Consider the following 24,870-nt stretch of genomic DNA (forward strand, 5'->3'; position numbering starts at 1 on the left):
GAGAAAAGATTTCAACAATTTAGAGATATTAGAAGTCAGATCAAGAAGAGGATGGTTAGAAGGGTTGGTGCCATCAAGACTACATGAATATATTTTCTGTACTGTAACTGTTACACTGGTTTCACTCCATGGAGCAATTTTCTCATTGCAGAATCTTCATTTAGTGTAAGTAAATGATAACTGCATCACTTGTATGATTACTTTATCCATATGCTGAATTCTTTTGGAAGTATTTTGGGAGCCAGTGTTTGTGATCACTGATTGCCACAATGGTTGAAATGAGTATTAATTTACAATATATACAGAAATAAGCAAAATGAGAAAATCAGATATATATATATATATATATATATATATATATATATATATATATATATATATATATATATATATCCCTGGGGATAGGGGAGAAAGAATACTTCCCATGTATTCCCTGCGTGTTGTAGAAGGCAACTAAAAGGAAAGGGAGTGGGGGCTGGAAATCCTCCCCTCTCGTTTTTAATTTTCCAAAAAAGGAACAGAGAAGGGGGCCACAGGAGGATATTCCCTCAAAGGTTCAGTCTTCTGTTCTTAACGCTATATATATATATATATATATATATATATATATGTCATGTCATGACATATTTTGAACACTCTATATGCAACTGACAAAGATCCAACATGATTAGGCTTTCACATCACTAAAATAATTGATTTTGCTTGAACCAAAAGTAAATGTAGGATAGGTGAGGTGATCCATACGAGTGAGGGGTACTTACCTACCTACTTATGAATGTTTATGACAGGATTTTGCTAAAAAGGCAGAGCTAGTGCATATCACTCATCACATGTCTTTTTAAAAAAGATGAATACACTACTCTCTGCCCCTATGTACTTTACTTTATTGTCAGTTCAAGGTTCATCCGGGATTGACCTCAGCCATATATATATATGTTTTTAGATGTTTCTGTAATTGATCTATGTGTTTCTTATTTTTCCTAGTAATGTATTAGATAATCTTTCTAATTTTTTCATTGTACTCTTGTATATTTTTGTCTGATATGCTTTTGGTAACAGGCAAAGGAATTAAATTAAAGTAATAGATTAATAGATGGGTAATTAAGAATACTTGCACAACAGTTTAGAGTTTGAAAATGTACAATAGCCTAAAAACGGAGCTACACTGTTTATATGCTGGCTGAAGTAATAAAACATTTTGTCAAAAGACATATTAATTCTAATCTTTGAATTTGAAAATAAGATAAAGTTATAGCCTTTTCTTATTCATTTTGTTATTACCCATTTATTAATTCACTTCAATTCTTCTACCTGCTACCTACACAAGATATGACAAAAATATTTAAGAGCCCTGTGAAAAAGTTTGAACAGCTATTCAATGTAACAGCATGAGAAATAAGAAAAATCATCGAGCGACCACAGAAACATTAGAGAAAACAAAAAGATTTATGGCTGATGAACCCTGACAAACTTTTGACTGACAATGTTAGGTGTGTGGTTGCGGAGAGAAGTAGTTTTAGTCATCTTGAAAGAAATGAAGTAAGTGCTACGCATTACCACTGCCTTTCTGGCAAAATCCATTTTGACAAGAGAACCTCTTCCACTTGCTTCCATAGTCACCTGAGACCATCCAATCTCCTGTTTACAGCTAGCATAACAAATTGAAAACAAAAATACAAGACATATCTTATTTTCAGATTTTAATATGAAAATTGATATGTTATTTGAAAAAGAAAACCATAACAGAAGAAAAGTGTAAAGTGTTTACATTAGGTTCAGGAGGGAAGTGGACCTTTCTCAGGGTTGAATTGGAAAGTCGTTGCCTCAGTGCAGACTTCTTGGCTGTCTACCATCACAGAGAAAATAAGGTAAAAGATAACTAGCAGTGACTGGTGATATAATACAAAGTTATATGGTGATCTATGATTAATTCAGATTTTTTTGAAGTTCATCTCAGAAGGGTAATAGTTAATTTCTGTCAACAACATAGATATTGAAATGAAAATGAATTACAGTTTAGCACCATGCTCAAGATTTGTTAAATGATGTCATGCATGAATGAGTATTGGTAGATTCTTGAACTTTCGTGTTGAACAGTTTTATGTGACAAGTTCTGAAATCCATCAATCAACATAAAATACCATGAAACAGATCAGCAACAAATAGAAAAGGAAATTATGAAATGTTGAAAAAAAGAATTCATGTGTAATTATACAGTATCTGACTTCAGACCTTCTTAACAATCATTTCAGTTATTTTTGGAAGGTGGTTTTTCCTAATCTTGGAAGCTTAATTGTTATGAAGATATGATTGCTGTTAGTACATACAATGAGGAAGATTTACACACATAAGGTCCCTCCATAAAGTCCTTCCTCTTAGCCTAATATGTTGATTGAACAGGTTGTTGAATTTTCCAATATTTTTAGAGTTTCCTACTTTTTCATTCAGACTTTTCTGCATTCCTTGAACTCGAGTAATACAAGATAACTATTACACATCCTTCCTAACTCCAGCTTTACCCTCCTTCCAGTTAAAACCTTTGGTTTTGACATTTTCTTTAATTTGAATACTTAGTAAAGAGTATCATTATCATGACCCATGTAGAAACTAAAGGTGGTTATCGGTTATCATTCCTCTCAATCCTGTCTACTGTAATGTGGGTAGTTTACAGGCTTCTGTTTGCATCATCCATCTCTTTTAATTCTACCACCATTCTTGTCACATGCCTTTGGGGCCTTCTCTCACAAGTATATTTATAATTTCAAGTAAGGAGGTGGAGTTGGTGATATGCACTCTTCCTTGAGTTACATATAGAGATGTACCTGATTATGTTATTTGTTACTTGGAAATAGAACTTTGCACTTTTGAGACCCTACCACTTAATCCACTGCTTCTTTAACTCTTTTATTTCATGGCACATTTTTGAGTTAGTTTGATCCTCATAGCAAGCCAAACCAAATCTGAACATATTTTACTGATATTATCCTTTATCGTTTAAAAGGAAAGAAAATGAAAATCTTTCTGCATACATTATAAGTATACTAAGAAAAAAAAATTTAGTGCCTTTACAATCACATTTATAATAAAGCTGGAAAAGAATGCATGGAATGGTGTATGTGAGGGAGGCATATAAAAAAGACAGGAATAAGTGAAGGCTTTTTGCCTTCGCTGCCCCCTTGATGGAAGTTACTGGAGGAAATGGGCATCAGAGATATAGATAAACCATCAGATTGCAAAAACATATTTTCATGAAATAAACATTGCAGTTGTTAATAACAGGGTGATATCTGTTTCATTTCTCTAATGAGTAATCAGGGACATGGCTGCAGCACACTAGTTGTGAAGCATTGTCATAACATTTTAATCGTACAGACTAAAGTTATTTTTAGTGCTTCCTACTTCTGCTTTCTCTTTGCTTGTTTCAGTTGTCTCCATGTTTGAAGAAGAAACTCTTCCACTCATCCTGTCTGGCACTTCTATGACAAGATTTCTTATAATTCCTACAGTTTTGTAGATTGTCTGTACTTCAGTGAACTAAATTAATATTTTTGGCATATGAGGAATTTTTGTGGTAATGTTGTACTTTGCTATCTTTTCCCCAGTATGCCCATCACTCCTATTATTGTGATGAATTTTCCTTGATATTGGTGCTTTTCTCATCTGTGGTATGTTAAACCTTATCTTTTATCAGGTTATTATATGTATGGCATTGAATATGTCTAACAATTATTATTTTTTGATTCATAAGAATTATTCTAAATTGATAATGGCTGCTGAAACTGTAGAAAATGATAAGATACTGGACTTGGAGACTGCATCTCCAATTGAATTGTTCACCGGTGCAATAAAACATCTTTTCTTTGAAAATAATATGATGTAAAAATTTTAGTAAGGGCAGATTGGCATCTTAAAAGTACTGTATTGAAATAAGATTTGGTGTTTTCTCATGGGACTGCAATCTTTCATTACTCTCATCCATTTTAAAACACATACATTATTAAATTTACACTGACAAAAGACAAAAAAACATGTACATTTACATCACAGACACGAGAAGGGTGGAAGGTCCTGGGTGATGTCTCACATAGTCGAAGCTTCATTACAAACTCCTCCACTGAATGGCAATGTTTCTGTGCAGTGACACCAACAAAAGCAAAATGGGTGTAAACATTTATGAAAAGTTTAAAGAAGTGTTTTAATTCCAATAAGATGAAGTCAGACCGAAAATTAAATGTAAAAATCATACAGAATTGATTAAATACAATAACTGAATACTCTAAGAATGATGAGGCAGATAAATTAAACTTATTTTGTTTTATGTTGAAAAAACATGTATCAGAAGGAAAGGTTTTATGATTTACATCAGAGCCACAGGGAGACTGTAACTTGCTTGAATGATGCTTGCCAAGTTGACTCTTCAGTGCAAACTTCTTGCTGGGTGTAGAACTTTGCTGTAGAACAGAAAGGCAAGAGGACATATAAACTAAACTAAAGACATAAAAAGCAAATGAAAACATAAGAGGTTGCTTTTGCGATTACAAGAAGATATATGCATGCAAATTATCAATATAGGGGATGCAAAATACAATAATAGTACTACAAGAGCAGATCCACTAAAATATGTGATTAAGATATATTTACAAGTGCAGACTCAAATATAATACAAGGTTAAAATGCACAAGAAGTAAGACAACCATGCACTACAAAATCTATATGTCAAGAATCCCTTGTTGTTACTTGATAAATCTTGTGTACAGTATCATATTTTGTGATGAGACCTGAAGCTGATTGGTTTAACAAAGTTCAGTGTGTAAATTAAAATTGAAAATGAAATGATTTATCTTTTTGTGAAAATTATTCCATTTTACTTTCCTCATAAAACTTCAGTATCTTCACATGGAAATTTTTTAGATGTTTGTGATTTTTTCTTGTAATTACATATATAATATATCAGTGCTTATGTTTCAAGCAAGGATGTCTGTTTGATTCTACATTGTGTCACCATCCCTTCAATAATTATTATCATTATATCTCTTTTCTGTACCTTGAGTAATTGTGTCTTCCTATCAAAAATACCTGTATTCAACACAGTCTATGACTGTAAATTTTTCCTCTATTAATTTTGTGATTTTATCATCTAGCTAAAGGTGTGGCCATAATAACAAAAATGTCATAGTTTTCATCTAAGCAGAGTATCATGAATCTCACCTCCATAGTGTCAATACTTACACCATGCCAGAACACTTACCCTAACGAAGACGTTTCTGCCACATATCTCATATTTGCCATCAGCTACCCTCTTAACATGAGATTTGTTACAGTCTTCATCTTTGCAACCACAGTAACCACGAGTCTGGGTGGCAATGTTTAGAACCTGTGGATGGTAAATGATATTACAGTATTTAAAAAAGTTTAATGAAAAATTTGATATATGTGTCCCACTATCTCTGATGCCTATTCCCTATGAGAAATCCCATCAAGGGGAGGGCCATAGCAACAGTGTCTCCACTTATTCCTGTCCTTACATACCTTCCTCACAAACACCATTCCATGCATTCTTCCCACATTTCTCTCCCTCCAGTACTCATCCACTCTATTTCCCCAAGTCACTGGTGGTCTTCCTCTCATACTAACTTCTGTGATTGTACTATCATACACTTTCCCCTGTAAACTCTCCATCTTACATTCTTTCCACATACCTAAACCACTTCATTATTTTTCACCCACTCTACCACACTGCAATTTATTCCCTGCCATACTGAATTTCTCATACACCCCTTCTTTACTTTCTTCAAGTCACATCACATGCTTCTCAAAAGCAACTCAATTTCACAACCTGAATTTTTGACCTCAGTCATTCTGTGTCCCTCATTGATTTACAAAATTTGTAGGAAAATGAGAGAGTAAATGAGATTGGAGAAATATTTTTGGGTGCTTTATAATCATGGGAGAATTATGTAGGATATGTAGGGGTAGTTCAGAAGAAAACAGCAAATGAACGTAAGCATGAAGGAGAAATGATGGGTAACACTGAATTAACTGAAAAAAAAATTGTATCCCTATCAGATTTGTAATTAATCATTGAAAAAGTTGGCTCTTAAGGGATATCCTGAATTTTTTGAAAGTTAAGTTTGTTGAGTATTCCTGGTAAATTATATGGGAGGGTATTGATTGAGAGGGTGAAGGCATGTACAGAGCATCAGATTGGGGAAGAGCAGTGTGGTTTCAGAAGTGGTAGAGGATGTGTGGATTAGGTGTTTGCTTTGAAGAATGTATGTGAGAAATACTTAGAAAAGCAAATGGATTTGTATGTAGCATTTATGGATCTGGAGAAGGCATATGATAGAGTTGATAGAGATGCTCTGTGGAAGGTATTAAGAATATATGGTGTGGGAGGCAAGTTGTTAGAAGCACTGAAAAGTTTTTATCGAGGATGTAAGGCATGTGTATGTGTAGGAAGAGAGGAAAGTGATTGGTTCTCAGTGAATGTAGGTTTGCGGCAGGGGTGTGTGATGTCTCCATGGTTGTTTAATTTGTTTATGGATGGGGTTGTTAGGGAGGTGAATGCAATAGTTTTGGAAAGAGGGGCAAGTATGAAGTCTGTTGGGGATGAGAGAGCTTGGGAAGTGAGTCAGTTGTTGTTCGCTGATGATACAGCGCTGGTGGCTGATTCATGTGAGAAACTGCAGAAGCTGGTGACTGAGTTTGGTAAAGTGTGTGAAAGAAGAAAGTTAAGAGTAAATGTGAATAAGAGCAAGGTTATTAGGTACAGTAGGGTTGAGGGTCAAGTCAATTGGGAGGTGAGTTTGAATGGAGAAAAACTGGAGGAAGTGAAGTGTTTTAGATATCTGGGAGTGGATCTGGCAGCGGATGGAACCATGGAAGCGGAAGTGGATCATAGGGTGGGGGAGGGGGCGAAAATTCTGGGAGCCTTGAAGAATGTGTGGAAGTCGAGAACATTATCTCGGAAAGCAAAAATGGGTATGTTTGAAGGAATAGTGGTTCCAACAATGTTGTATGGTTGCGAGGCGTGGGCTATGGATAGAGTTGTGCGCAGGAGGATGGATGTGCTGGAAATGAGATGTTTGAGGACAATGTGTGGTGTGAGGTGGTTTGATCGAGTAAGTAACGTAAGGGTAAGAGAGATGTGTGGAAATAAAAAGAGCGTGGTTGAGAGAGCAGAAGAGGGTGTTTTGAAATGGTTTGGGCACATGGAGAGAATGAGTGAGGAAAGAGTGACCAAGAGGATATATGTGTCGGAGGTGGAGGGAACAAGGAGAAGAGGGAGACCAAATTGGAGGTGGAAAGATGGAGTGAAAAAGATTTTGTGTGATCGGGGCCTGAACATGCAGGAGGGTGAAAGGAGGGCAAGGAATAGAGTGAATTGGAGCGATGTGGTATACCGGGGTTGACGTGCTGTCAGTGGATTGAATCGGGGCATGTGAAGTGTCTGGGGTAAACCATGGAAAGCTGTGTAGGTATGTATATTTGCGTGTGTGGACGTATGTATATACATGTGTATGGGGGTGGGTTGGGCCATTTCTTTCGTCTGTTTCCTTGCGCTACCTTGCAAACGCGGGAGACAGCGACAAAGCAAAAAAAAAAAAAAAAAAAAAAAAATGTTTTCTTACTCCCCCATTGCCTTACTTCCCATATCCCCTTGTATATTATGCCTGAGGATAGTGGAGAAAGAATATTTCCCACGTATTCCCTGCATGTCGTATAAGGCAACTAAAAAATGGGAGGGAGTGGAAGGCTGGAATCCTCCCCTCCCGTTTTTTCATTTTCCAATAGAAGGAACAAAGAAAGAGGCCAAGAGAGGATATTCCCTATAAGGCTCAGCCCTCTCTTCTTAATGCTACCTCACTAATGTGGAAAATGGCGAATATGTAGATGAGATTGTATGGAAGAGGGTGAATGTGTTGGAAGTGTAATGTTCTAGGACACTATGTGGTATGAGGGTTGATCAGTTAAGTACTGACTGGGTTAAAGAGAAGTGTAGTAATGAGATAAATATGGATGAGAGTTGAAGAGGTTCTGGTGAAATGGTTTAGACCTATGAAGAGAATGAGCAAGGACAGGTAGACAAAGAGGATATATGTCAAAAGTGGAGGGGAAGGAGAAAAGGAGAGACCAAATTGGAGATGGAGTGATTATACAAGTAGATGAAAGGTTTGCACTGGATAGAGTGAATTGGAGCTACCTGGAATGCCGTACATGGTTTGACATGCTGTCAGTGGACTGAACAAGGGCATTTGAAGTAGGTTGGGCATTTGAAGTAGGTTGGGGAAACCATGAAAAGGTCTGTGGGCCTGGCTGTGGATAGGGATGGGGCTGGGATTTTGTTGCATTACTTACGACAGCTAAAGAATAGATGTGAGTGAATGAGGCTTTTTTCTTGTCTATTCTTGATGCTATCTTGCTCACACAGGAAATAAAGAACAAGTATGGAAGAAAGAAAGAAAAGTTTGAAGAATTGGGGTCTTGGTTGGGGGTCTGGAATGCATTCCTATTTTTTCATTGAAACCATTATTCATTCAATGCAATTTCAATTTGCATGGGACTGTGGTTGGCTAAGAGCATTTCCATCGTGCAATAATCAAGTTGTACTACTACACGCTTTCTTTAATTTTTGAGCATTTTCACTTCTCACTGAGACCGGAATACTCTGGATTTTTTTTATCATAGTGATAGAGTAGAGAACAGCTGCTTTACAGTCACAAGTGAATCTTATATGAACCAGGTACATAAATTTTCCTAAGATTCAAATTAATGATTTATTGAATTGCATCACAAAATTTCATGATTGACAGGTGGCTGAATATAGTGAACTCTGAAAAAAGCTGCTATAATAATCTTTAAATGATAAAGTTGTATCTCCATTATTTGGTAAATGCTAAAACTGAGACCTATCACAGTGAAAGTCCACCTTTCCACCTACCTTATTATCAAGATCTGTTCTTAGGGCTTCCGTTACACTTTCTGGTTGGACGGTGTTGTAGCACTCCTGAAGACGACTACATATGGAAGGAGATCGTGAGGGTGGTTTGGAGGAAGGCCGTGATGTTGGCCGGGAACTTGATGCAGGGCGTGGTGAAGGTACTGGTGTGCGTTGTAGTGAGCTTATATAGCGTCGACCTTTAGAATGAGAAAAGTCACTATGTATAATGATAGCTGAATTTCAAGTCATGTTAAATGAAATACTGGCCTGGGTGACTGGACAACAAAGAAGAGATTTATCTGAATTCCTTTCAATGGTCTGTGACAGAACTGAACCCCTATCAAAGCTACTCCAATTCATTCCTACCCGACCCACTTAATAACTATTCTTCAACTTTCATGCGGAAATAAAATGCTTACCCTAACCTTACACGTAAGTCATCAGTATTCACAAGTCTCCCCCTCCCAGCAAATGCCACACTGATAGAACTCATTCACACAAAAACCAATATAGAGCTTAAAACTTTCCCCCAACCACCCAATTCTTGAATTCAATTCTGTCACATTAATACTCACTTGAAACAATACTTTTCCAACAAAAGAGAGTCACTTTCCTTTCAGTACAGTGGATACTACCCGTCTCTTCAACATAAAAACCTTGATTCAGTAAACTGTAACAAAGGATGCCTCATGCTCAAAATGCAACTTCCAGACCAGAGACAATGAACATCTCATCCTTAATAGCCTTACACTTATACCCTGCTCACACAAACATGCAGCGTCAGGTTTTGTTACCTGAGCTCCTGGCTGGTTTCATTATCAATGGTCCTGACTGTTGGATGTGGCTGACTTGCTGAGTGCTGTTGTAGCCCTTTAGAAGGGCCCAAAATGCAACTTCCAGACCACAGACAATGAACATATCCTTAATAGCCCCACACTTACTCTGCTCACACAAACTTGCAGCATCAGGTTTTGTTACCTGAGCTCCTGGCTGGTTTCATTATCAATTGTCCTGACTGTTGGATGTGGCTGACTTGCTGAGTGCTGATGTAGCCCTTTAGAAGGGCCTCTCCAGTTTCAAGGTTCAAGGTGTACAGACACAAATATAGTATGTAGATGAATATGGACAATACAGCAATATGGGTAATATGAATGAATTAACATTACCAGAATTCAGACTCACCTGTGCTGTGCTAGCTTCAAGTTTTAAGTTTCATTTGGAGTAAACTCAAATCTAAGTTATTCACCTTTATATAGGAGGAGCAAATTTTGTATGTTAGAAAGTAAATTGCACAAGGTTGAACTGATGAAAAGTGAACCCATGGAAAGTAAGGGAAGAGTATATAGTGTTGTGAAGGTACAAGATGAGGTAAACTCCAGAAGAGAAGGATAGATACATTGAAAGAATTGATCAGGGCCAGATATGTCTCTGATGACAGTCCCAAAGGAAAGATTTATGATCAGGTGCAACACAACCATTTTGTGTAGAGGTAGAGGTGGATGAAAACATTTAGTCTTACTTGAGGAACAACTTGATTTGCAATGATAACATTTAGTCTTACTTGATGAACAACTTTATTTGCAAAGTGAAAAAAGTAAGAAGCTTTACACTGACATGGAAGATCTTATTCCATTTTAATGTTCTAAACATACATTGAGGATCTGTGTAAAAGAACTGCAAGGCAATATTCACATGCAAACACAATTCAGGTTGGGGACAGTTAACAGAATATACGTTATCAACTGATGCCATATTTTAGGCTTTGTTAAGATTCTTTTATGTTAGATTAATTCATTTCTATTAAGTAATAATTAGGCCAGAAACTATTTCCATGAAAAGTTCTACAGTTACCCAGGACCTCTTTCTACAGACTCTAGCAGCCCAAGGCAGTACTACCTCCAGTGGTAGGGAAGTGTAGATTCCTTTGCAATGTGTAGTTCTTTGATTAGACTGTACTCTCAAATATACAGCCTCACCAAAAGTGAATTTTTACTCAAGCATTTGGAATCTGACAATGCCTTTAAAACTGATGAACTTTTAGATTTTTTTCTTTTTTCATTATGGTTAATACTTACAGTGTGTGGGTGTGGTGGGTGTAGTGTTGGGAGTAGAACGACCAGATGATCTTGGGGTACGAGCTGAAGGAAGGCGTGGTTTAGCCGAATGGGTAGGTGTGGTTACGGGAGTTGTTGGTGTAGTTTTGGCACCCGACCAGCCTCTGTAAAGTTGTTGAGTTGAAAAATGCATAGTATCTTGAAATAAGTTCTAAGACATTAGTACTCACCATCTAAAAGAAATGATAAAGGCTAAGTCAGACTGAGGACAAGAATTAGTTAAGATATGTCATCATTTACTTTTTCTTTTCTGAATAAGAAACAAACTCTTCATAAACCTCATGACAGAAAACATGTAGAACCTGAAAAAGCTACATCTTTAAGAACCCTGCTTTAATAAATACATTTAATAAGTTATAGTTAGATGCATTTTGCTTTTTTAATGATGCTGTTAGTGCATAAAGAAAATTGATATAGCTACCAAAATTTTAATGAAATGTAAGAGGACAATATTTGTCCCTTGCACCTATTAACTAACCTCGACTTGCAAGGGATGCTGGTGGGACGTCGCGCCAGGTTAGAAACTGCTCTTCTTATGGAGGCAGGCTTAGGAGGTGGTGTGGGCTTAGCTGGGCGGGGAATGTCTGACTTAGGGATCCGTGACTGAGTAGAGGTGGGTGGGGACTCGGTCTGGGTATGGGTGGATTGGTTGGGTAAGACCAAGCGAGGAACTAGTGGCAAATGACCAGGTGCTGACAACGGCCTGGTAGAAGTGAGTAAATAAATGTTTAGGTTTATGGTGCTCACTGAAAAGTTCTTGCTCCTTAATGCTACCAGCTCATGCTTTTATTCCAACATTAATTTCTGCCACACTTTTTCTTGAGCTACTATGCAGTAATTACTACGTTTAGAAACAAGCACTTTACCATATTTTATTACAGAGAAGAATTGCTGTGAATATGAAATATTTTTCAAAGTTTCTCCCTATTTGACCACAATAACAAAGTATATGTAAGGCAGGCTAGTGCTCATTCATACAGACCCAGTGACCATCAAGCAACCTAACCAGGCTTAAGTCATTAGAACAAGAAGGAGCAAGTGGCATCCCCTGACCACCAACTCACATTGCTTATGTTTTCACACTGTTGCTGTGTGGTACCATTACCCTTGTTTCTCAGTTTTGCCAGTGGCTTTTTTCACCTTGTGAACTCCACGTGTCCTTCTGAGATGATGAATATGTATTCCTCTCATGTGACTGTCTTTGACTATAAGAATTTCAAGTATTGTTTTCTATTCATTAAAGTATCTTTGGACAGTCAGGCTGGTCAGGCTTTTACAGGCTCATCATAGTGGTACAGCAGTGTATCCTACTTCGCTTATTCAACCTCTTTTGCTTTTATTCTTAATTAGATTTTGTCTTGTAAATGACTTTATTTAGTGTTTAAATTATGGAAGTTTTGGCTAGATAGGTCACATACCTTTGCTTTGGTTGACAAGTTAGCCAAGTCAGTCATATATTTCATGTTGTGTTGTGGATGTGTTAAGTGCATGATCCATAAATTGATGGTCCTGCATAAGTTATGTTTCAGCCTTGGGTTTACTGAAGGAAGTTGTTGAAAATACCTTGAGATATCAGAACATTAATTTGCCTAGTTCTTGATAGTACTGTCTCTTGTATGCACACTTGATTTATGTTTCTGTATAGATAGTTTTACAACCCTGTGATGTTAAAGGAAGGCATAGATAAACCCTGAGGCCTGTGTTTCCCGTGCCCAAACTGGTGCGCTGATGATTCAGTAGGGGAAGTGAGTTGGGTGGATGTTAACACAAGGGGGGAATCCTTGTGATCCTTTTTGGACTGTTTTGTATGAAATATCATTGAGGCATTAATTGTGAATGGTGCATAGAACTGTAGCTCTTGAAATTACCTACATATTTACCTGTTTGTACAGTGTAGAGGAGTTGTACAATTGTGGGCCATTTCTTGATCTCTTCTTGTCATACAACTTTTAACTTTGTACTATAATTACCTATATATCATGATTATCTACTTGAATGATAAGAGGAAGTTTTAAACTTTTGTATGCCATTTGCATTCACTATTTTATCACTCATTTTATTTATTCATTACTTAAATATGTATTATATAAGCGCCTCTCACAAGTTGCTTTCTTAGGTTATTTTATTTTGCATCTTTCAGAGAACTGCTCACTGTTAGCATCATCAGACTGATTTTACATTTGAAGATTGTGATGAATTCCCCCATTACACTTTCTTTCATGGTGGAAAAATACATGGCCTTTAACCTCTTTGTGAAACTAAGCTCTCATAATTCAGGCACTGTCTTTCTTTCCATCTTTCGGACCTTTTCTATTAGTTTGTTATATTTTAAGTGCAGGGACCAAACTCGAGATGGATGATCTAGTTTAGGCCAACTGTACAGTGTGAACAGTTTGCTGGCTATTTCCTTATCCATGTATAATCATGTAACTGAACATGATTTTAATATTTGACAGCAGATAAAATGTCTCTTTAGCAATTCTCCTTGTAATTGGGCTTTTGCAACAGGGTAAGTACGGTGTCATCTTCCTGATCCCTCACACATAAAAATTCCTGCAGCTTAGTTCCTGCCAGATAATATTTGTATGAAAGCATTTACAGTTTAATCAGTCACCTAATTACACTCGTCCACAACTCTGATACCATTGAAGTATCCCCTTACATCTTTCCTGATGTTTCTTGCTTAATTTCTTGCTATGGCCTTTGTTTGCTTTTTTCTTTTCTGCCTGCTCTTCCACCCTCTCTAAAGTAAGTATGACAAAGCTGCAAACCATACAAAATAGCACACTCAGAACAGGCACTGGCTGACATGTATCCACAAACACTCAACCCCTTTAACAATGAAACAAAGATCCTCACAATACAGTCTCACCTCATTTCCATGCAACTGCATCAGACCCCTCCCATCCAAACCACTCTATATCTAACAGTTAACCCACTAGTAGAAATTAAGAGCTTATCCCTACCTCACGCTTCAGTAACCTCTACTCACAAAAACCCCTGCCCCCAACAAATATAACTCTGACAATGCACATTCACACTTTGAACAAAAAATGTTAAGCACTTAACAACTGACCTCCCCGCTCAGTCTTAAACTCCAGCCCACCAAACATACAACCATCAGAAACCATACTCCCAAGACAAACATTAGTCACACACTTTTGCTTTTCAGTTGTGCATATACTGATGAAATGAAGTTGAATGTCAGATTGAAATCATGCTTAATATTCTGGAAAAAATCTACAAATTGATGGTGTCATACAAACCAGAAAACGTTTTTAAAGTTAGTGAGGCAGTGCTTATGATCCCCAAACATGAATGCTGCTGCTTTGTAAACTTATGCCAAGATATTTGGCTAAAAGCTTTACTGCTCCTACCCTAAAACTTTACTTAGCAAGAAAAAAATCTGCCTCTTCTCTCTTTGGTGCCCCTTTCATCCCCACACTCCTTACTATGGTTTCATGGTCAGTCTTCTACTAAAGTCATACCTTCCATATCTGGTAAACTTGGGACCCGAGCCTTGTCAGATTTTGAGTTTGCCAGATTTTGGAAGAAAGCTGCTGAATTAAACAAACGGAGATGCCACCAACCATCTGGGAGAACTGATTGGCATGAAAGCGCTGATGCACCTCTTGGAGGAGCAGACATTCTGAGAACTTAATTTGCTGATTCTTGGGTTGTTTGCTATATTTGGATTTTTTCTTAAAGACACTTGGAAAATGGATTGCCAGATATGAAAGATTCAGCTGTACCACATCTCATTTAGTGACTGAGGTTTTCAGATGAGACCTTGGTCTACCAGGTTGTTTGATGTGTTGGTCTACATTTATAATATTTTGGAGAGCCTGTCTGGTCTAGGTGATCTTAAAGGAGACTGAATTGTTTTTGTTGACGAAATAAAGAGATCTTTTGATGATGCTTCATACATAAACATACATATGTCAGTGGCAGGATGAACAGAAATGAGCCCTTGGCATTTATACTACTTTCTGCAATGTTATTTGCACATTCTACCCAGCCTGATGCTTCAACGTGCAATTTTCTTTGTATGCAGGTTTCAGACAAGCCCTTCAAGTATTTTTCAATTTTTATACTAGGATGTACCTCTTACATCCACAGTACATTGAATGTAAAATTTTCTCGCTGTTAGTCTCTTGGTAAATCAGGTGCTTTAGAGTGTGGGTGGTATTGAATCTTTAGATATTTCCAACCATTGCAATTTCTTCAGTTGTATGTGGCATTGTTAGCAAACAACAGTGTTTCACTTAGGAAAGAACAAGTACTTAGAACAGTGTCATCATCAGTTCTTTTGTTCTGAAGATATTTCGTTCTGATTCTGTCATTTTTGTAGGACTGACAGTTCATCTTTGTGAAGATGGAGTCACTGATTTTCATTCCTATTATATCTTTTTTGCATCTTTTCTTTCTTCTCTCTCATGTCAAAGGTTCCAGAAGTCCTCACTGAAGCAGGTCATATAGAGAAACATAAAAAGGGCTACAGAAATAAAAAAAGTAAAAAAGAAAACCATCAAAGACTTTTTTCAGATGAATAGTATCCTTTTGAAAAAGGGGTAGGTTGAAGATGAGGAAAGACATAAGAAGGCTAAGAGTTCCAAAGCTTAGCCTCAAAAGAGAAGAAACTGACATTACAACGTCCCACCCTTAAGTAGCCAGTAGCCATATATGTATCATGTGACACAGTTGCTTGCTGAGTAATGCCTGGTACAGTAAATGGGAAAGGGATGCAAGCAGTCAATTTCAGGTTTAGAAACCTAAATGAAATGTATAGAAATAGGAAAGAAAACCAACACCGTGGGTTAGGGAATGTGGGTAAGTTCTGATATCAGGTTGGAGGAGTTGATATGTTGGAAATTCTTTTGACTTCTCTTTGTAACAAATATTTAGAGTTAAGACTAACCCACAAGTAGGAGTGGTATTCCAATTAGGGGCAGATAAGTTCTTTTGTATAACTGGAACTGCATAGAAGAGAAAAATCTTTGACATGTAAACAAAATTCCCTGTTCTTTAGAGAAATACTAAGCTATTGTGTATTATGTAAAAAAGAGTTTCCTGTCCTTTAGAGACACACAAAGCCATTTGTCTGATACAGAATTTCAAAATCCATGAAGTACTGTGGTGATACCAAGTATTTTGATTATATTGGGTGGTGGAATTATTGAGCCATAATGAAGATAGGAGAGCTATGATAAGATATAGAATGGGAACAGTGAAGAAAAGGTCATTGAGATGTTACTTAAATAGGTTATATCTGGCCTGTGGGAAATCAATAACCATATCAAGAAGTAATATTGTTAAACAAGACTGATACCAACTGAGAGAAGATGGATTAGATGTGTAAGTGGTGGAATATAATATATCTATCAGTATGTGAAAAACTGGATTAATTGTTGGGGAAAAAATAGAAAAACACTATTGCTGATAAAAACGAGGTAGCGGCTATAAAACAAGACAATAAATACACCATGAAAGCCCTAATGCATTACACAGCCAAATGTAGGCAATATCATCTTAGGGGTTTGAGGATGCTTGGAAGAAGCCATGGGTTACTAGAACAAGCGTACAAGCTAAGTTTGTACTTCATTAAGAGGGTAAAGAGCAAAATGCTAATGAAACTATTCTTACCTATGTAATACTGCATTATCTATTTTCTTTTCGAGAGAAGCTTTAGGTAAGGTTTACTAGTGCTACCATACACTTGTTAGTTTGCCAAAATATTAGTTACATACTGTACATAGAAAGCTCATGAAATGTATCACGTAACACAGAAGAAAGACACATACCTCTGGGTGTTATACAAACTGTGCTTTGGTCACTCACCTGGGCAGCTTGGTGGGATCAGTAGCAGGTGGGCTGGGCGCAGCAGGATGAAGCGTGAGTGTTGAGCCTCGCGGGGAAGACGTATTGGAGTACCCACTGTCAGATCTGCCGGGAGTGATGGTGGTAGGTCCTTGGCAAACACCTCCGCTGACTCCACCACACACGCTTTCTTTCCTTTGCCACAAACTCTGACTTATTTTTTACTTTGATGGTTCTACAACATTCATACAACATGCAAATTTTGCAACCATTGTGTGGTGCTTAAATTTTCCCTTACCCACTTTAGCTTTTCTGTCATATTTTTCCACACACACTAGCTGCTTTACTACAAATGCAGATTGCTGTCACATGTTTAGACACATGGTAATTCTTCACATACCTGATGTATATGTTATTCCAACACTGACATAATGCTGAGGCTGTTTTACTCATGCTTTACCATACAAACATACTAAGGCTATTTTGTCAAATATCCACTACCTCTGACCATTCCATAAAACAGTCATTGACTGCTGTACCAAACATACTATTTGTTCCATCACATATGCTTTGGCTCATTTTGTCAAACACAGTGACAGCCATGCCACACTCATGGGTACTCTCTCATATACACTTTAACATACAACCTCTAACTGTTCTCCCACATTCTTATATAATCATTAATACTGTATGGCTGTTTTGTTTTAACTCTACCACATATGATACGGAAATTCAAACTCGCACGCACACACTAAAGAAAAAAGTTTTTAAATCATTCCTCTAAAACCTCTTGAAAATGACAGTACAAATATGCACAATGGTTTGAACCTTGGCTACAGTTGCATGCCCTTTGACTTAACCATTTCGGGCCAGTTCAGAGGTCCTGTTACTATACCGTAGGGCCATATCATTGTGCTTTAGAGGTTAAACCTGGGAACTACAAAATGATTCCTAAAGATACAGTCTTTTGTCATTGTTTATTTGATTCTATGAAGGAGTAATTCAATTTGCTTAGAACTAAACCATGATGAAAATGTAAATTCAGTTATGAATACGCAGTTGCAGAGTGATGGAAGGATAAATGTGAGAAATGTATTTTTAGCCGAGACGACAAGCAGAATTTTAACCACTCCACAACAGTACATCCTGAGTATGATACTAAAACCCTTGAGTCTGATAACATGATCTTGATCTAAACTTAGGGGTCAAGCTAAAGGCTTTTTCATCATATCTAAGGGTAACATCATGCTCATGGGTCATGGTGTTATGTCTGATATTTGTTAATCATACCAGAAGGCTGAGCTTGTAGTCCTTGTCAGATTACTTGGACAAATTGTTTTCCTGGCAGAAGATTAACATGTGTCCAATATTGTGGGTAAGCCTACATAATTGAAAACTAGCATTGGTTAGAAGGCAAAAACAAAAAAGAATCAACCTGAATATGCTGGAGCTGTACCACTCTGTGGATACAGTCTCCTGAGCCACCTGTCTGGAAGTTAATGGGTGTGAATCATATATCTGGATGATGGGATATCCTTGACTGACTGCATCATATTGACATATAGTTACTTTCTGACATACACACACACATTGAATGAAGGCCTTAATATGAATATCATCTAGCAGGACATAAGCTGCAGGAATGTATGTAGGAGAGACACTTAGCAGTAAACATTTTTCCTAACTTGTTGCCAGAGAATAATTAATGAGACCAGCTAGCTGTCTACCTGCAAATAGTAGAAGTGAGTTCAAGGTCATGAAAGAGGACATATTCAGCAAGCTGTTCACATCATACATAAGGCTAAAGCTAGAATATGGTTAATAGGTTTGGTCACCGATACAAAAAATAAAACTAATGAAGAATGTTCAGAGGAGAGCAACAAAGATAGAAACAGAATTAAAAGAGGTGAGATACAGGGAGAGGCTATAGAGGCCTTAACTAGCTCACCATGAAGGAGAGACAAAGGAGGTAGAGGTATGACCTGATCACTACTTTTAAGATTTTAAACCAGATTGATGATGTAGGCAGTGAACATAACATGAAATTAAGCAAAGAAATTTGTTAACAAAGATTAAAAGAGGTACTGTACTTTTAAAGTATAAAAGTGATGGATGAATTGGAATAAACGTGGACAGTATACATAAGTTTAAAATACTATATGACAATAGAAAAAAATCGTCATGTGGGGCCCCAAATGTAAAATTCCCTCCCCATATGGTACATATAGGTAATTACAGCCACACACAAACCACACAAAAGTAGAGCATACATGATCATTCTTGTTAATGAAAAGGACAATTTTAGAGAAAGCCACAGACTTGTAGGTTGAACAGTCAACACAAAAGAATTCAACAGAAAGTTGGATGGCACCAAGACTAGTAAGATTAGTCAAGCAAGAAGATGAAAGTCACAAATCACTTATGAATTTTGGATGAGAACAGCATATTCCAGACAGAAAGGAGAGAGTGGAAAAGTAGAGAAAGCTGACTGAAAGGCTTTTAGAGAGATGTGAATATATTAAGCTTGTCTTGGGGACGCAACATTCGCCTATCAGTGTAGTGTAGACATCTTGCCTTGCATTCTTGCTATAATAAATTTTGCTTTGATCAGGATACTCATAGATCTGTTGTACACTAAGTCATGGAAACATAAGGATACTCTCTTGGCTTTGAACAGGTAGACTGAATTCATCTACCTGTCAAAGTTAACACTTAAAAAGTGTCGAACGTGCCAGATCCAATTACGAATTTTGATGGTATTACGAACTTTCCTCCCTCAAGTTGGACGGGTGTGACCGGGAGTATATTTATGTACGCCAAGTATATTCATTAAGGAATCTATGAAAGCATAGAAGTTGCAAGAGGCTTCTGACTACGTTTCTAGTCATAGTCAGGTGAGATGTAGGCTTTGCTTTGATTTGAATATACTGATTTTGATGTAGTATTGAACCACGAGGATTGCTCATACGGTTTTTGTTCAATTTCACTTGGATTATACAATGTAAGGTCAGAGTTTCTTTCTATACACGGATGATAGCAGTGACCAAAAAATCATAGCTGCTTAAAGAATGAAATCTCAACAGGAAAGAACTGTTCCATACATATTAATGTTTGTAGCTTCTGTTCGTGGGACCATGTTGTCCTTCCTCTTAGGCGTTCAAGCAGAACAGCAGAGCTCTACATTTGACTGTTTTCTCATTGTCCAGCCAACGATACTTAAGTTTTGAGACATTTTTGGAAGATTAAAGCGGTAGCAAGTTCGGTAACAACCGATGAACCATCAGCGAAGCAGTTTAAACTTAAAGTAGGTAGGTATTAAGTTTTGCCTCAGGATACGCGGCGCACATCAGTTGAAATTGTCAAATGTAAATATTGGCAAGAAGTCTTTTGCAGCATATATATATATATATATATATATATATATATATATATATATATATATATATATATATATATATATATATATTTGCACAGAAAGACTCCCACGAATGATAAAACAATAAAAAATACAATTTGAAATAGTGTATTAAAAATCGCCTCAAAACGGGACACCTAATGTATAACGTAGCCGCTGACTGATGGTTAATAAGTGCTGTATAATACTTGGCACAAGTATCCACAGTTGTTACTGCTGCTAAGTAAAATGATGGATGGACAGATGAAGGCAATCATCACATTTTCTTGTCCTAGGAAAAGGTTCTTAAACAGCGTATCAAGTTTTCTTCTGGACATCAACAAATCAGTCAATATAATGTAGCCGGACGATTTTTTTTTCTACACTTCCTGAACACATTAAAATCAATTCATACATATCAAAACGCATTAATTTGGCATGTGGATCACATATATATATTTCGGGACAATTTCATAGGTATATTCATGAATGGCTTGACATACTTTGATCAAATGCATTATTATAATAAGTCAGACGAATAATCATTTTGCATACGGTACGTGACATCTCTTACTGGTTTGATCAGTATTTCAAGAATATTTTTCCACCATGGACAGATACTATTTTGTTGGTGAAATGGCAAATTATAGTGAAAAAAGAATCGACGATCTTGCCCGGCAAAGTTAACTTTTACAGGTTCAATATGACATTAAGTTAGGTTAGGTTTTCTTAACAAAAGACCACTCAAAGCCATGGCGCTGGCCATGCCTTTCAGGAAATAATAAAAAAAAGAATAGTTGGTATGTAAGTAGGTGCCCACATTTTTTTTTTTTTCATGTTCTGAGTTCTTAAACTTCCCATTTCTTCTTAGTTTGGGATGTATTTCTGTGTCTTCAGCTCCTGCCGAGATGATAAAAGATTTACCCAAATCCTGTGTTCTTAAAGCTTATATTTTTCGAGTTAACGACCTCAAAGCATATGGCCTTAAATAAAGGTTATTTTTTCCGGGTTAACGACCTTTATCTAAGGCGACCTCGTTTAATCTTATTAGTCTGTAGGTAGATGCTTTGTGTGGCGTGTCACGCTGGTTGAGGCTTTGACACCCGAACTCCATTGATGTGTCATACCCGCCTGCTGGCAGTCAGTCAGTTCTCCGCATGGCACGTCGCCTTTACTGTCTGTACTCGGCCGCGGTACAACTGTACTGCCGCTCCTCCTCTTGCCTGCGTTGCCTCATGTCCAAATGGCTACAGTCGATACTGGGTCAGTACTTGGGAGAACCCCCTGTCATCGTAACGTCATGTAGGGTTCAAGGGCGTTGATATTCTCACGAACAACAAGGAACTACGTTTATCTTTTTTTTCTTTTTTTCTATGTTATCTGAAACGGCACGGGCCACTGAGGCCCTATTTAAGGCCACCTTATTAACGTTATATGTGTATATATATATATATATATATATATATATATATATATATATATATATATATATATATATATATATATATTGCGCACAATGACCTACTTAGGTGACATTATACATGTGTTTTTAATGTTTAAACTTACAACATCCAGTTGCCACAATTTTAGGTCACAACACTCTTGTCTCCATAGTTCTAGGTCACAACATTTGTATTAATAACCAGGTCGCAACACTCACTTTACGAGTTTTCTGCATCGTCGCACTTGCGACACCGGAGCTCTGAATGTCACTGTCCCTTCGATCGTAACTCTTCCGAGATATGATATTTACAGGTCATGATATCCTCGTTACCATAGCTGTAGAAGGTTGTAGCACCTACACACAGCTGCGTCACCGTGCTGTAGTTCAGGGTCGTAATAATCAGCGTCGTAATAGTTTAAACAGTCTCCCTTATAATAGTTCAAGGTTACAATACCTGTGTTACTTTAAACCTCACTTCACATTCTTCTGCAGTCCTTAGTCACACTACGCACCTCTTATCATGAATAGGTTGTTATCACAACTCCTTGACAAGGGACTGTTCTCGCAGTGTAATATAACAGTTCCCTTCCACTCGGCCTCGCGTATGTGGGTCACGCAAATGGTAATGGCTCCCCGCCTGTATGTCTGCATGATCATGCATTCCCTGCACACCCAACCTCGGCTTGTTCACAACTGATCCTGGTTATTGCAACTTAAATGGCGTCAGGACTGATGAGGTGTGTGTGTGTGTCTTATGCCGTCACCCTCCGCCACCAGGAGGAGGTTCATCTCAGCGTGCTGCGCCTTACCTCCGGAGTCTTATGAACCTCACCGCACACGCCACACTGACGCTGGTGCTAGTCACACGTGACGCTACGATCTTACAAGAGGTCACCTACTGAACCAAGTCCTCTAGCACACACACACACACACACACACACACATATATATATATATATATATTTTATTTATTTATTTTACTTTGTCGCTGTCTCCCGCGTTAGCGAGGTAGCGCAAGGAAACAGACGAAAAAATGGCCCAACCCACCCACACACACACACACACACAACACACACACACACATATATATATATATATATATATATATATATATATATATATATATATATATATATATATATTCCGGGACCCCTTTTGAAGGGGCTACTGAAACTTTAAGGCTTCGCTACATCAGTTGCAGGAAAATGACGACTCCTGAGCGAGAAGTTCCTCGGTGAGATTGTACTCCTTTTCGTCCACTGACGAGGATACAGCCTCGAGAAATTACTTTTTCACCCGCGACAAAATCAGTAGTTATCAGGTACCTAAATCAGTATCCACATTATTTTTTCTTATTCACACGCACTCTATCCATCCGTAAGGGGAACATCTGAGTCCTGGAGGTAAGATAATACTCTAAATGTGTATACTTAATGCCATGGTTTACATCTGATGTGGAGCGGAAGTATACTATTCACAGGGGGGGGGGGGGGCTGTCTTCGCTGGGTCTTCAAAGCTGTCGGGTGCAACACAACCTTCGCCAACCACCTCGCCAGTGAGACTGAGTCACACACACACACACACACATCAGGTAGCTCATGTGTGTGGCAGCCACAGTATCCAACCCCCTTGAGCGTGTGAAGTTTTGACCCCAACACGGGTCAAAATCAAAGTGGCCAGGCCATCATACGCTAAGGTCGTAGTATACCCGTCGTGCTCAAGGATCGAACCGTTTGAATTTAAAAAAAAGGGGGTGGGGTGGGTGGGTGTTACCGTCTCGTTACATCCTGGTAACTTAGTCACTCTACCTCGTGCGTCACAACCGCTGAGTATTCAAATTCATACGTCCATAAACGCCACACCTCGACGTCGGATTTTATTTTTTGATGTGTATATATAGTTTCCCGAAATCGTCGACGCCGTGATCGGTTTTGGGTGGTAGTGTTAAAAAGCAAGGCAGGTTGATTGGTGTGAGTTAGGCCTGTAGGCCTAACGACGACTAGGGTTGTTCTAGGCCGTCAACGCTATCTCATAAGCAACAGTGGAAGAATCGTAAACACTTTCTTCGTGTGTTGATGATTAGAGTCTAAATCCACCCTCCGTCTGTACAGTATTATAAGACCCATGCTGGGCCACAGACGGTCCATCCTCTGCTGCCCAAAGCTAATGTCCTCACTTAATACTGTTATGGTCTGTTACTCTTGTCACTTGAATGACTTACCTTTGTCATCCCGGTTGTTGTCTGTATGTATTCAACCTTCGCCCTGTCTGACACTTTTTTCTCTCTAGGCTTCGTCTTTTACAAAACAGCACATTACCATTACTTTTCGTCTGGCCCACACCAGCCTCACGTCTCTCTCTCTCTCTCTCTCTCTCTCTCTCTCTCTCTCTCTCTCTCTCTCTCTCTCTCTCTCTCTCACCCATCCCTCGCTGTACCTCCCTTCCCCTCGTTGCCACTAGAGACCACCCCTCTCACCACGTACCTGCCAGACCACTCTTCGCCCTCCATTTCCCGCTCCAGCTTGACGATGCCCGGGGGCTCCATACCCCACCAGCCTTGCGCCAGTCGGGACACCTCCAGCAGACATAGCACCACTCCCCTCGCTCCGCTGTGGCATACTGTGGGGGGAAGATAACATAGTTAGGGGGCTTGCTGTGGAGAAGGTAAACAACATGGTCACCAGGGCTGTGTCGTGGGGGACAGCAACATGGTCACATGTGTACTGTCGAGACGGAGAACATGGTCAGTAGTGCATTGTAGGGGGCTGACAACATAACATGGTCATAGAAAGCCTGACAGCAGTGCACACATAGGAAGCAACACTAATATCTGTGGTAGTAAGAGGATGACTATGAGTTGGACATGTGCAGGGCTTAATCCTATGATGAAATACACCGCGGAAACCTTTCATACCGTGAAGGTAAGAACACTGTCGTTCAAACGAAGAACTGAGATGATAAACGTTGTCTGTGTGTCAGGAATGAGAACTGTGCCTTGCCGTATTTACTGTTTTAGTTAATGTACAAGTGAGCTTTAAAACTCGTGGACTTTTGTGATAAATGTATGAAGTATTTTCCGCAAGATTTCCCTGTGCAAAGTAAAGTATTTTCTTGGAAGGCATAATGAATATATATTGATACTTTATTCTATAAAATAGCT

General features: G+C 38.2%; 1 protein-coding gene across 11 annotated transcripts in view; it reads right to left on the minus strand.

Annotated features, from left to right (window-relative positions):
- The window catches only part of LOC139748260 (uncharacterized), a 392,710-nt gene that overhangs the window by 10,494 nt on the left and 357,346 nt on the right, over positions 1–24,870 (minus strand). For 2 of the 11 annotated variants that reach the window (XM_071661213.1, XM_071661204.1), the window contains exons 6-14: positions 24,194–24,329; positions 16,894–17,067; positions 11,534–11,758; positions 11,017–11,159; positions 8,942–9,138; positions 5,249–5,374; positions 4,362–4,451; positions 4,041–4,130; positions 1,769–1,846 (exon numbers count right to left, since the gene is read on the minus strand). In XM_071661213.1, the coding sequence (XP_071517314.1) occupies positions 1,769–1,846; positions 4,041–4,130; positions 4,362–4,451; positions 5,249–5,374; positions 8,942–9,138; positions 11,017–11,159; positions 11,534–11,758; positions 16,894–17,067; positions 24,194–24,329 (1,259 nt within the window). The remainder of the gene's footprint in view (positions 1–1,768; positions 1,847–4,040; positions 4,131–4,361; positions 4,452–5,248; positions 5,375–8,941; positions 9,139–11,016; positions 11,160–11,533; positions 11,759–16,893; positions 17,068–24,193; positions 24,330–24,870) is intronic. The other 9 variants (XM_071661292.1, XM_071661265.1, XM_071661232.1 and 6 more) reach the window with 8 other exon arrangements.

Source organism: Panulirus ornatus, chromosome 5 (genome assembly GCF_036320965.1).
Source record: "Panulirus ornatus isolate Po-2019 chromosome 5, ASM3632096v1, whole genome shotgun sequence".
Taxonomy (NCBI): domain Eukaryota; kingdom Metazoa; phylum Arthropoda; class Malacostraca; order Decapoda; family Palinuridae; genus Panulirus; species Panulirus ornatus.